The sequence below is a fragment of the Carcharhinus amblyrhynchos genome, chromosome 29 (assembly GCF_965287045.1).
Source record: "Carcharhinus amblyrhynchos chromosome 29, sCarAmb.v2.hapA, whole genome shotgun sequence".
Lineage (NCBI taxonomy): Eukaryota > Metazoa > Chordata > Chondrichthyes > Carcharhiniformes > Carcharhinidae > Carcharhinus > Carcharhinus amblyrhynchos.
In genome coordinates, this window is record NC_137352.1 from 29,869,129 (window position 1) to 29,883,480 (window position 14,352).

General features: G+C 46.0%; 1 protein-coding gene across 1 annotated transcript in view; it reads left to right on the top strand.

Annotated features, from left to right (window-relative positions):
- The window catches only part of LOC145359800 (CMP-N-acetylneuraminate-beta-galactosamide-alpha-2,3-sialyltransferase 4-like), a 126,466-nt gene that overhangs the window by 33,747 nt on the left and 78,367 nt on the right, over nt 1-14,352 (top strand). The window contains exons 4-5 of the mRNA XM_080214576.1: nt 11,120-11,260; nt 13,196-13,344. Of these exons, the coding sequence (XP_080070702.1) occupies nt 11,120-11,260; nt 13,196-13,344 (290 nt within the window). The remainder of the gene's footprint in view (nt 1-11,119; nt 11,261-13,195; nt 13,345-14,352) is intronic.

A 14,352-nucleotide genomic window follows, 5' to 3' on the forward strand; every position in this document is an offset into this window, starting at 1 on the left:
ATATTAACAGATGGGCTTTCGTAAAGAGTTAGAATACAGAGGGGGTCAGCTTTGACAGAGAGTTAGAACAGAGGGGCCCGGTTTAAGGTTGGATTGTAGTGAAAAGTGGAGGTTTTGATGAAGTCTTAAAAGAAAATACTGCAGATGTGGGGGATCTGAAATAGAAACAAAAATCGTTTGGAAAACTCAGCAGGTCTGGTGGTATCTATGGAGTGAGAAAGGGAGGTAATTAGGCCGATTGGTGTTAACAAATTGTCCCTAAATTAGGCATCCCTCAATCTGGTTACAATTCTCTCAACTTGCACACCATTATTGAGGAGTCCAGTAGGCGTAGACAAAGGTCATAGGTAGAAGAGGGCACTCACAGTGTTAAAATGGTGGTGCGGGCTCGTTGGGCCGAAGGGCCTGTTTCCTGTGCTGTTTTGTTCTTTGTAACGTTTTGAGACCTTTCTTCAGGACAGTTGGTGATCTTTTCCGGCTATTGCTTGAAGTTTATTTATTAGTGTCACAGGTAGGCTTACATTAACACTGCAATGAAGTTACTGTGGAAATCCCCTCGTTGCCACAATCCGGCGCCTGTTTGGGTACACTGAGGGAGAATTTGCCAATGCGTCTAACCAGCATGTCTATCGGACTGTTGGGGGAAACCAGAGCACCCAAAGGAAACCCACACAGACATGGGGAGAACGTGCAGACTCTGCACAGACAGTGACCCCCGGGCTGGAATTGAACCTGGGTCCCTGGCGTTGTGAGGCAGCACTACTAACCATTGTGTCACCGTGCCACCCTCATTCTCTTTCCCCTGTCCCATTATGACCTGAGAAGGAGTCCATCAATGGTTTTTTTTTTCACCGCAGTGTTAGGTGCTGAGATAAAAGAACTTGAGAGCACAGGATTTAGATCGGATTGTTGACAGGTAGCCTCTGATTCACCTGCCGTGCCACCAGCATGCTAATAATGAGGGCACTACATTTAGAGGCCACCCCTGTAGTCACCAGCCACTTTTCCTTGGCCAACGGTGAGGAAAACTGTTCCCAAGTTCTCTGACACCTCCCCTCAAGATAGTCGATAAAGATGCGCAGGGTCGATGGATTGCCCATGATGAATTGCCCCTTAGTGTCCAAAGATGTGTATATTAGGTGGATTAGCCATGGTATTTGTGTGGGGTGACAGGGATAGGGTGGGCTTGGGACTCTTTTGGAGAGTCAGCGCAGACTTGAATTGACCTCCTTCTGCACTTATGGAATCTATAGTTCTTTTTTCCTACAGAAAACACAACAGGTGGCATGATAGCACAGTGGTTAGCACTGCTGCTTCACAGCTCCAGGGTCCTGGGTTCAATTCCTGGCTCGGGTCACTGTCTGTGTGGAGTTTGCACATTCTCCTCGTGCCTGTGCAGGTTTCCTCCAGGTACTCCGGTGTCCTCCCACGTTCCAAAGATATGTGGTTAGGTTGATTGGCCGTGCTAAGAAATTGCCCCTTAGTGTCCGGGGATGTGTAGGTTAGAGGGATATGGGGGTAGGGCCTGGGTGGGATTGTGTTCGGTGCAGACTCGATGGGCTGAAGGGCATCTTTCTGCACTGTAGGGTTCTATGATTCTGTCATTGGTTTTGGAAGTCAGCACACCAAGGGTTAAATGCTAAGGGTTATCATTGGCACTAACACACATTATTGGTGATTTACTGGGCGTAGTTAGGTGAACAATTAACCTTAACCAATATTAATTGAGTTGTAATTGAATAATATCAGCTGCAATGACATCGATTTATAGATAGAGTCGTCAAGGTTTACAGCTGGGAAACAGGCCCTTTGGCCCAACTTGTCCATGCCTCCCTCTTTTTTTTTAACATTAAGCTAGACCCAGTTGTCCGCATTTGGCCCATATCCCTCCATACCCATCATACCCATGTAACTGTCTAAATGCTTTTTAAAAGACAAAATTCTACTTGCCCCCACTGCTGCCTCTGGCAGCTTGTTCCAGACACTCACCATCCTCTGTGTGAAAAAATTGCCTCTCTGGACCCTTCTGTATTTCTCCCCTCGCACCTTAAACCTATGCCCTCTAATTTTAGACTCCCCTATCTTTGGGAAAGGATATTGACTATCTACTGATCTATGCCCCTCATTATTTTATAGACCTCTATAAGATCATCCCTAAGCCTCCTTAGTCTCAGTCGATCCAGCCTCTCCTTACAACTCAAACCATAAAGTTCATTATTGCTGAAATGTCTTACCAATTGACATGCCCTTGACATGCACGAGGTTACAGATTTCCCCGCACAACATTTGAGTGAGTCCGTCTGTCCAGGATGACTGGCCACCAACCCACCACATTTGTCCAGGCTTTCTTTTCTTTTCCAAGCAGTTGGAGGCTCAGGAGCAGAACATAGAAATAAAACATAGAACAGTACATAAGAACATAAGAAATAGGAGCAGGAGTAGGCCATCTAGCCCTTCGAGCCTGCCCCGCCCTTCAGTAAGATCATGGCTGATCTGAAGTGGATCAGTTCCACTTTCCCGCTTTCTCCCCATAACCCTTAATTCCCTTGTCTATCAGAAATCTATCTACCCCTGACTTAAATATATTTAGCGAGGTAGCCTCCACCACTTCAACGGGCAGAGAATTCCAGAGATTCACCACCCTTTGAGTGAAGAAGTTCCTCCTCAACTCTGATCTAAACTGCTACCCCCCCCTCTTATCTTGAGGCTGTGCCCTCCAATTCTGCTATCCTTTCTAAGCAGGAAGAATCTCTCTATCTCTACCTCTACCCTATCCATCCCCTTCATTATCTTGTAAGTCTCTATAAGATCCCCCCTCAGCCTTCTAAACTCTAACGAGTACAGACCCAGTCTATTCAATCTCTCTTCGTGGTCCAACCCTCTCATCTCCGGTATCAGCCTAGTGAACCTCCTCTGCACTCCCTCCAAGGCCAAAATATCCTTGCGCAAGTGCGGCGACCAAAACTGCACACAGTACTCCAGCTGCGGCCTCACCAGTACCCTGTACAGTTGCAGCAAGACCTCCTTGCTTTTATATTCTATCCCCCTCGCTATAAAGGCCAACAGTACACACAGTGCAGGCCCTTCGGCCCTCAATGTTGTGCTAACCTTTGTCCAAAACCAAGATCAGGATGTCCCACTCCCTATCATTCTGGTGTACTCCATGTGCCCTTGCAACAATGGCTTGAAAGTTCCTAAAGTGTCTGACCCCACTATCACAGCAGGCAGTGTATTCCACACCCCAACCACTCTCTGAGTAAAGAGTCTACTTTGGATATCCCTCCTATATCACCCACCATAAACCTTATAGTTATGCCCCCTAGTAACAGCTACATCAACCCGAGGAAATAGTCTCTGCACGTCCACTCTATCTATCCCCCTCATCATCTTATAAACCTCTATTAAGTCGCCTCTCATCCTCCTCCACTCTAAAGAGAAAAGCCCCAGCTCCCTCAACCTTTCCTCATAAGATCTACCCTCCAAACCAGGCAAATTTCCTCTGCACTCTCTCCAATCTTCCACATCCTTCTTATAGTGAGGTGACCAGAACTGCACACAATGTTCCAAATGTGGTCTCACCAGGGTCCAGTACAGTTGCAGCATAACCCCACAGCTCGTAAAGTCAAACCCCCTGTTAATAAACGCTAACACACTATAAGCCTTCTTCACAGCTCTATCCACTTGAGTGGCAACCTTCAGAGGTCTGTGGATATGAACCCCAAGATCTCTCTGTTCCTCCACATTCCTCAGAACTCTGCCGTTGACCCTTTTCTGAGAATGTGCGTAGGTTTTTTTTGAAAACTTCTGTCTCTAGCTTCTGTTTGTTGTCTGGATCAATTTAAATGAGGTTGTGTCTTGTAAATTAATGTTTTTCTTCTATGTTGCGTTTTTAAGTTTAAGGATGATCTTTGAGGATCGTGATTATTTTTCCAATTCTGCTTCTGTGTGAGTTCAAATACATCATCTGCCAAGTAAGAACATAAGAAATAAGAAATAGGAGCAGGAGTAGGCCATCTAGCCCTTCGAGCCTGCCCCGCCATTCAATAAGGTCATGGCTGATCTGAAGTGGATCAGTTCCATTTTCCCGCCCTCTCCCCATAACCCTTAATCCCCTTGCCTATCAAAAACCTATCAACCTGCGTCTTAAATATATTTAGCAAGGCAGCCTCCACCACTTCAACGGGCAGAGAATTCCAGAGATTCACCACCCTTTGAGTGAAGCAGTTCCTCCTCAACTCCGTTCTAAACTGCGCCCCCCTTTATCTTGAGGCTGTGCCCTCTAGTCCTACTGTCCTTTCTGAGCAGGAAGAGCCTCTCCACCTCTATCCTATCCATCCCATTCATCATCTTATACGTCTCAATGAGATCTCCCCTCATTCTTCTAAACTCTAACGAGTACAAGCCTAGTTTATTCAGCCTCTCCTCATAGTTCAACCCCCTCAACTCCGGTATCAGCCTAGTAAACCTCCTCTGCACTCCCTCCAAGGCCAAAACATCCTTGCGCAAGTGCGGCGACCAAAACTGCACACAGTACTCCAGCTGCGGCCTCACCAGTAAAAGTAAAAACGCAAAGTAATGTTACAATAATGGAGTGAGTGAATGTTCAAAATTAGCTCTAGAAAATCAAAAAGCAGCCCTTTAGAAAAGAAGAAAACCCCAGGATGTTGACGGTGGAAGATTCAGTGCTGGTGATGCTATTGAATGTCAAGGGAAGATGGTTAGATCCACTCTTGTTGGAGATAGTCAATGCCTGGCAATTGTGTAGCATGAATGTTACTTGCTACTTGTACAGGATGTATCAGCAATTCTCTACAATTTTCTTGGTAGATGTCAGTGTTGTAGCTGTACTGAAAAGCATAGCTCGGGGCATGGCAGGTTCTGGTAGGTTCTATTGCTGACAACTTGTGGGCGGCACGGTAGCACAGTGGGTTAGCACTGCTGCTTCACAGCTCCAGGGACCTGGGTTCGATTCCCGGCTCGGGTCACTGTCTGTCTGGAGTTTGCACATTCTCCTCGTGTCTGAGTGGGTTTCCTCCGGGTGCTCCGGTTTCCTCCCACCGTCTAAAGATGTGCGGGGTAGGTGGATTGGCCGTGTTAAAATTGCCCCTGAGTGTCCTGGGATGCGTAGGTTGGAGACATTGTTGGGTAAAATATATAGGGATATGGGGGTAGGGCCTGGGTGGGATTGTGGTGGGTGCAGACTCGATGGACCAAATGGCCTCTGTCTGCACTGTAGGGATTCTATGATATTGCTGGAATATTGGCAGGGTCCATAACCTTTGCAGCATCCAATGCCGTCAGCCATTTCTTCATGAAGCCCTCTGGAGGAAGCCGAGCTGGATCATCAAGATTATTGTGAATGCTCCAACCTCATCTGTTGCGTTGATGTTCTGGGCTCTTCAGTCACTGAGGATGGGGTATTTGTGGAGCCTCCTCCTCCAGTGAGTTGTTCAATAGTACATTCACAGCTGGATATGGCAGGACTGCAGAACCTAGATCTGATCCGTTGGTTGTGGAATCGGTTCACTCTGTTTATTTCTTGCTGCTTATCGTAGAAACCATAGAATCCCTGCAGCGCAGCAGGAAGCCATTCGGCCCATCGAGTCTGCGCCCACCATAATCCCACCCCAGGCCCAATCCCCACAACTCCACACATTTGCCCCGCTAATCCCTCTAACCTATACATCCCTGCCCACTATGGGCAAGTTAGCATGACCAACCAACCTGACCCACACATCTTTGGACTGCGGGAGGAAACCGGAGCACCCGGAGGAAATCCATGTAGACATGAGGAGAACGTGCAGACTCTTCACGCAGATAGTGACCCAAGCCAGGAATCGAACCCAGGTCCCTGGAACTGTGAGGCAGCAGGACTAACCACTCTGCCACCATGCCGCTATTTGGCACACAAGTATTCATGTGTAGCTTCACCAGGTGGACAGCTCAATTTTAGGTATGCCTGGTGTTGGCCCTGGCACACCGTCCTGGCTTGGTGGTAACGGAAGAGAGGGAGATATGCCGAGCTATGAGGTTACAGGTTGCGCTTGACTACAATTCTGCTGCTGCCGAAGTCCCACGGTGCCACATGGTTGCCCCGTCTTGAGTTGCGCGATCTGTTTGAAGTCCATGTAGCACAGTGGCAGTGCCACACAGCATGTCGGAGGGTACCCTCAAAGTGAAGATGGGATTTTGTCTCCACAAGGACTGTGTGATGGTCTATTACAATCCTGTCACGGATAGAAGCACCAATGGCAGGCAGATTGGTGAGGATGAGATCAAGCATGTTTTTCCCTCTTGTTGGGTCCCTCACCACCTGTAACAATCCCTTTCGGACTGCCAGCTCGGACAGTGGTGACGCAATCAAGCCAGGTCTTGGACATGGGAATCTCCCACCCAGAGTACATTCTGCGTCCTTTGCCACCATCAGCGATTCCTCCAAGTTGTGTTCAACATGGAGGACAACTGATTCATCAGCTGAGGGGGAGCAGGTTTCCTGTTTGACCTGATACCATGAGATTTCCTGGGATCTGGAGTTGCCGTTGAAGACTCCCGGGGCCATCTGAAAATAAGGGGAGGGCAGTTTAGAACGGAGTTGAGGAGGAACTTCTTCACTCAAAAGGTGGTGAATCTCTGGAATTCTCTGCCCGTTGAAGTGGTGGAGGCTACCTCGCCGAATATATTTAAGTCACGGGTGGATAGATTTCTAATAGGCAGGGGAATTAAGGGTTATGGGGAGAAAGCGGGAAAGTGGAACTGATTCACTTCGGATCAGCCATGATCTTATTGAATGGCGGGGCAGGCTCGAAGGGCTAGGTGGCCTACTCCTGCTCCTATTTCTTATGTTCTAACTCCCTCCCGACTGGATATGACTGTACCACGGCCTCTGCTGAGTCTGTCCTGCTAGTTGGACAGAATATACCCAGGAATGGTGACAGTGATGCCTGGCACATATTCTGTCAAACACATTTCTGTGAGTGTGACTATGTCAGGCTGTTGCTGTGAGGCAGCTCTCCAAATTTTGGCACAAAACCCCAGATGTTTACTAAGGAGGACTTTTCAGGGTCAATAGGGCTGGGTTTGCCATTGTTTCTGGTGCCTAAGTCAATGCCTGTTTTAATTCCTTTTTGTCCACCGTCTGTGTGGAGTCTGCGTATTCTCCCCATGTCTGCATGGGTTTCCATTGGGTGCTCTGGTTTCCTCCCACAGTCTGAAAGACGTGCTGGTTAGGTGCATTGGCCGTGCTAAATTCTCCCTCAGTGTACCCAAACAAGCACCAGAGTGTGGCGAGTAGGGGATTTTCACAGTAACTTCAATGCAGTGTTAATGTAAGCCTACTTGTAACATTAATAAATAAACTTAAACTTGTAGCCATTGAGTACAACTGAGTAGTTTGCTAGGCCAGACAGCATTTAAGAATCAACCACATTGCTGTGGCTCTGGGGTCACATGTAGGCCAGACCAGCTAAGGACAGCAGATTTCCTCCCCTAAAGGACATTAGTGAACCTGATGGGTTTTTAACGAAAGTCGATGATGGATACACTTGGACAATTTTCCATATTGCTACGTAGATTCCAGTGTATTAGCTGTCGAGGAACAGCTTTGTTAGGGTTGTGGCTAGTTTTGCAATACACAACTTCACTGCTACATGTTGTTAGGGCCATAGATTTTCTTCTGTTTCCAGTGCCATCAGCCCGTTTCTCGATGAAGTGAATGTCTGGCATCTTTCTCTGCATGTGATGCCTCACATGGTTGAAGAGTTTGCGACGTATTTGCGGTAGAACCTGTCTCGGGTACAACAACATGGGGTTTAGTTGGATCGTGAATTCGATTCATTGTGGTGGTGACATCAGGGACCACGCACTGATGAAGCAGTGCATTTGTGAGGTGGGATCTTACTTTGATTATTTGTTTCAAGTGGTTTAATTTGTTGTAGCGTTGGAGCCATGTCTTGGAGGATGCGCTCTTGGCTGCGATCACCTGGGCAATCTTCTCTCACATTGTTCACCTCTATAAGACCATAAAAGATAGGAACAGAAGTAGGCCATTCAGCCCATCGAGTCTGCACCACCATTCAATGAGATTATGACTGATCTGAAATGATCATTTTCAACACCACTTTCCTGCCTTATCCCCATAACCCTCGATTCCCTTGCCGATTAAAAATCTATCTATCTCAACTTTGAACATACTTAATAACTCAATCTCTACAGCCCTCTGGATGAATTCCACAGATTCACTACCCTATGAGAGAAGAAATTCCTCCTTATTTCTATCCCAAATGGGCAAACCCTCCCCCACCCCCCCATACACATCAAGAACATCACTCCTTCTCTTTGCCTCCTTCACCAGAATTGTGTCCGAAAACCTTCCCACTCAGACTTCCTGAGCTACCCTTCCCTGTTTCCTTCTCTCGCGGTCTGCAGACTCTGCATCCAGAATTCTCCAGTCTCGCATGCCCCATGGCCGCTGCCAGCGAGAATGGAGAATTTAGCGGTCGGCCAAACCCCCATTCACAGCAGTGGGACCGGGGACGAGATTCCCAGCTGTGGGCAAGGTTGAAGAACTCTGGCCTACGTCTGGGGTGGAAGTGGTTATATAGAACCCTGCATACACGGCTCCAGATAAACTGCTTATCAGTGCATGGGTGCTAACCAGGCAGAGGTAGGTTTCAGCACCTGGAGGTTGTTTAAATCATAATAGCCTCATCACTTAGCCAGAGCATTGGGAAGGCATGGGACATAAGAACATAAACCGATACTTTCAAACGAGTATCCATTTTGCTTCCCTTGTTCAAATAAACAGCGTTTAAATGTAAATGTCAACTAAGTTCCAGTATAGTGGAGTGTTGTTAAAGTTAAAAAAGTTAATTTATTCGTCACAAGTAGGCTTACGTTGACACTGCAGTGAAGTTACTGTGAAAATCCCCCAGTCACTACAATCCAGCACCTGTTTGGGTACACTGAGGGAGAATTTAGCACGGCCAATTCACCTAACCAGCATGTCTTTGGGACTCCAGCACCACAGCAATGTGGTTGACTCTCAACTGCCCTCTGAAGCGACTGAGTGAGCCATTGAGTTCAAAGGGTTGGGCAATAAATACTGGCCAGCCAGCAATGCCCATGTCCCATAAATGAATGGAAAACACACTTAAATACACGGGCAGAAGGTTTGTAACACTGCCTTCCCCTACCGACCCCCAACCCCAATGGAAGAAAGAGATACAGTAAGGAAACCCATGCTGACATGGGGAGAACATGCAAACCACAAAGACGGTGACTCAAGCTGGGAATCGAACCCGATTCCCTGGCGCTGTGAGGTTGCAGCGCTAACCATCGTGCCACCGTACTGCCCTGTGCAAAGTCCCTCAGAAAGTCTCCAAACCTCCATTAGCAAGTGAACAGTCTTCCTCATCTTATAGACAATCCCTGAGGATAGAGGATGATTTGCTTCCACTGTAGTATAATGGGATTTGAAATACGTTAAGTGGAAGATGCCCGTGCGTAACTTCTAAAGACATGAACATGGGGTGTGGGCATTGCAAAGGGAGGTGTCAGGCTGGGATTTTCCTGCCCCGTTGTGGTGGGTGGGAGCTGCCACAGGGGATTCAACTGCCCAAAGTCAGGTGTCTGTTGGCTTTGGGAAGGATGATCTGGCCAGCTGGCAGGATCAGGAAAATCCCACCCTTCATTGTCTACCCTGTCCAGCCCCTTCAATATCTTGTATGTTTCAATGAGATCACCAACAAGAGACCACAAGCCCAATTTACTCAGTCTTGACTCATCCCAGGTTCCAGTTCAGTGAACTTTTGTACTCCCGCTCTAATGCAAGTACTGTCTAGTAATTCAGAGATGCAGGGCAATGATCCAGGGACCCAGGTTCGAATCTCACCATGGCAGATGGTGAAATTTGAATTCAACAAAAATGTATAATTGAAGGTCTAATGGTGACAATGAAACCATTGTCATTTGTTGTAATAACTCATCTGATTCAATAATGTCCTTTAGGGAAGGAAATGTGCTGTCCTTACATACTCTGGCCGATTCATGTCTCCAGAGCCACAGCAATATGATTGACACTCATCTGCTCTCTGAAATGGAGGGCAGTTAGGGATGGGCAATAAAAAACTTCTTTATTACTGTATTTCAGTCCCCTTACAATAGAGGCCAAAATGTCTCAATCCTCGATGTACATGCATGTTAATTGTTATGTTCTATGTGTGAGTAAACACAAATCCCTCGGAACTTTAAGATTTGAAAGTTTCACGTCTTTCAAGATCTATTCCAGCACCCCGGGTGGCTGAAGGAAGTGGGGATGGAGATAGTGGAAGGGTTCATCATAAACTTCCAATGCTGGATACAGGGGAGCTGTCAGAAGATTGGAGTGGGAAAAATGGATGCAAAGACAGTGCCAGCAACTTCTACTTTAACATCAATGATAGGGAATTCTCCTAAACAACTGTTGGGGGAAAATGTCAACAGGTACTTGGAGGGCTTTGAACAATCTATGGAGAGCCAACACAGATTTGTAAAAGGCGGAATATGCTTGACTAATCCAAAATTTCTTTGAGGAAGTATTTGTGAAGGTTAATGAAGGCAATGAAATGAATATTATCTCTACGGAAGATGTTTGACAGTAAAAGGCTGGGTTAAAAAAAGTTGAGGCTCATGCATTGGAAGGTTATTTCCTGTAGTTTCTTGGCAACAGAATTATGTTCTAGCTTTGCACTCGACTAGAGTGAAACGAGAGAGACGATTGGGTGACTCAAAAGGCAAAATTTTATTTAAGAAGGAACAAAATTAACCAGTTACTGTGCTGTGGAAGGAACGGCACAACAGGTATTTTTAGATTTACCCAATTTTGCACAATTCCCAACCACCCTTCCTCAGCACTTGGCTGACTGTAGATTATACTCATGCTGGTCAAAGGGAACGGTACTTGCTTTAAGAAAAAGTCAGGGCCATCTTGCCTTTAAGAGAAACGCACCTTGGTCGGGTAGGTGTAAAAGTTTTTGCAGCACAATCCACACCTTCTGGCTGCAGTTTCTTGTGTCTTGGATCTTCCACGGTAAGTACTTGTTGAATTTCTTTCTTTGGTTCTTCCACGGTGTCCGATCTTCAGGCCTTGTTGCCAGCTATTTTTGGCTGTGGTAGGCTGGAGAAGAGCCCTGGATGCAGTCGTGAAGAAAATGAAGTGAACTGTCTAAAAGTCGAGTGTCCTCCGTCTTACTCAATTTTAAAAGATGCCGCCTATGACATTCTGGTGGGCTTCTCCCAACGGTCAGTGGGATTTGGTGGAAGTGCTTGGAGCTGATGGAGTGCGAAATGGTTTGGATAGCTCCCCAGGAGGGGTTGGTCGCTTTCCCAACAAGATGGTTTTGCAAGACACAGCCTGGAACCAAACTTGTTGGATTCCATAGGCGACTTGGAGTCTTTCACGTGTACTGACCATAGGTGTTGTTATAGGAGGCATTGTTCTTTGATTTCAAGCCAGGTTTAGCAGGGCCCGTATTTGCATAACTAGCCGGTTAGTTTTGCCATGACTCATTGTCCTTTGTGAACTCAAGTAACTCCAGATGGATTTGATAAGGGTGTGTATCGCTTTGCCTGTTGAAGTTTCGTTTAAGTCCATCTGTTTGAAACACAGAATTTTAAGTTCGTTCGTATTTCAGCCAGCTTTGTCCATATTCCACATATTGCATTGTCCATCAAAAGGTGGATTTACCTCATCTTACAGTCCTATTGAATTAGTTGAAGTTTATGGATGGCAAAAAAAAATTGGCATAGTTGCAGATATTGACAAGAATTATCCATTGGTACAGCAGGATATAGATTGATTGAGGACTTGGGCAGAGAAATGGCAGATGAAGTTTAATCCAGATAAGTGCGAGGTGCTGCGTTTTGGAGGATCAAATTTAGGTGCGAATTATATAGCAAATGGCAGAAGCCTTGGGGCATTGACATGAGGGATGTGGGCGACAGATCCACAGATCCCTGAAAGTGTCAGCTCAGGTGAATAAGGTGGTCAAGAAGGCGTATAGCATGCTTGCCTTCATTGGTTGGGGCATCGAGTATAAAAGTTAGTACGTCATGTTAGCTGCGTAAAACTTTATCTAAGCCACATCCTAGAACAATAAGAAACTAAGGAATAGGTCATCTGGCCCCTCGAGCCTGCTCCGCCATTCAATAAGATCATAGCTGATCTTTTTGTGGACTCAGCTCCACTTACCCGCTCGCTTACCATAACCCTTAATTCCTTTACTGTTCAAAAATTTGTCTAAAAAACGTTATTGTGAAATTCCCCTAGTTGCCACACTCCGGTGCCTGTTCGGGTCAATGCATCGACCCAGCACGACTTTAGTGTGTAGCATGAAACCGGAGCACCCAGAGGAAACCCACACAGACACGGGGAGAATGTGCAAACTCCACATAGACAGTGGCCTAAGCTGGGAATTGAATCCGGGTCCCGAGCGCTGTGAGACAGCTAACCACCGTGCCACCTAAACAATTGTTGGGGGAAAATGTCAACAGATACTTGGAGGGCTTTGAACAATCTATGGAGAGCCAACACAGATTTGTAAAAGGCAGAATATGCTTGACTAATCCAAAATTTCTTTGAGGAAGTATTTGTGAAGGCTAATGAAGGCAATGAAATGAATATTATCTCTATGGAAAATGTTTGACAGTAAAAGGCTGGGTTAAAAAAAGTTGAGGCTCATGCATTGGAAGGTTATTTCCTGTAGTTTCTTGGCAACGGAATTATGTTCTAGCTTTGCACTCGACTAGAATGAAATGAGAGAGACGATTGGGTGACTCAAAAGGCAAAATTTTATTTAAGGAGGAACAAAATTAACCAGTTACTGTGCTGTGGAAGGAAAAGCCCATAACGGCACAACAGATATTTTTAGATTTACCCAATTTTGCACAATTCCCAACCACCCTTCCTCAGTACTTGGCTAATTGGGCATTTCTGGGGATTGTAGATTATACTCATGCTGGTCAAAGGGAACGGTACTTGCTTTAAGAAAAAGTCAGGGCCATCTTGCCTTTAAGAGAAACGCACCTTGGCTGGGTAGGTGTGAAAGGTTTTGCAGCACAATCCACACCTTCCGGTGGCAGTTTCTTGTGTCTTGGATCTTCCACGGTAAGTACTTATTGAATTTCTTTCTTTGGTTCTTCCACGGTGTCCGATCTTCAGGCCTTGTTGCCAGCTACTTTTGGCTGTGGTAGGCTGGAGAAGAGCCCTGGATGTAGTCGTGAAGAAAATGAAGTGAACTGTCTAAAAGTCGAGTGTCCTCCATCTTTAAAAGATGCCGCCTATGACATTCTGGTGGGCTTCTCCCAATGGTCAGTGGGATTTGGTGGAAGTGCTTGGAGCTGGTGGAGTGCGAAATGGTTTGGATAGCTTCCCAGGAGGGGTTGGTCGCTTTCCCAACAAGATGGTTTTGCAAGACACAGCCTGGAACCAAACTTGTTGGATTCCATAGGCGACTTGGAGTCTTTCATGTGTACTGACCATAGGTGTTGTTATAGGAAGCATTGTTCTTTGATTTCAAGCCAGGTTTAGCAGGGCCCATATTTGCATAACTAGCCGGTTAGTTTTGCCATGACTCATTGTCTTTTGTGAACTCAAGCAACTCCAGATGGATTTGACAAAGGTGTGTATCACTTTGCCTGTTGATGTCTCGTTTAAGTCCATCTGTTTGAAACACAGAATTTTAAGTTCGTTCGTATTTCAGCCAGCTTTGTCCATATTCCACATATTGCATTGTCCATCAAAAGGTGGATTTACTTCATCTTACAGTCCTATTGAATTAGTTGAAGTTTATGGATGGCAAAAAAAATTGGCATAGTCGCAGATATTGACAAGAATTGTCCATTGGTACAGCAGGATATAGATTGATTGAGGACTTGGGCAGAGAAATGGCAGATGAAGTTTAATCCAGATAAGTGCGAGGTGCTGCGTTTTGGAGGATCAAATTTAGGTGCGAATTATATAGCAAATGGCAGAACCCTTGGGGCATTGACATGAGGGATGTTGGCGACAGATCCACAGGCCCCTGAAAGTGTCAACTCAGGTGAGTAAGGTGGTCAAGAAGGCATATAGCATGCTTGCCTTCATTGGTTGGGGCATCGAGTATAGAAGTTAGTACGTCATGTTAGCTGTGTAAAACTTTAGCTAAGCCACATTCTAGAACAATAAGAAACTAAGGAATAGGTCATCTGGCCCCTCGAGCCTGCTCCGCCATTCAATAAGATCATAGCTGATCTTTTTGTGGACTCAGCTCCACTTACCCGCTCGCTTACCATAACCCTTAATTCCTTTACTGTTCAAAAATTTGTCTAAAAAACGTT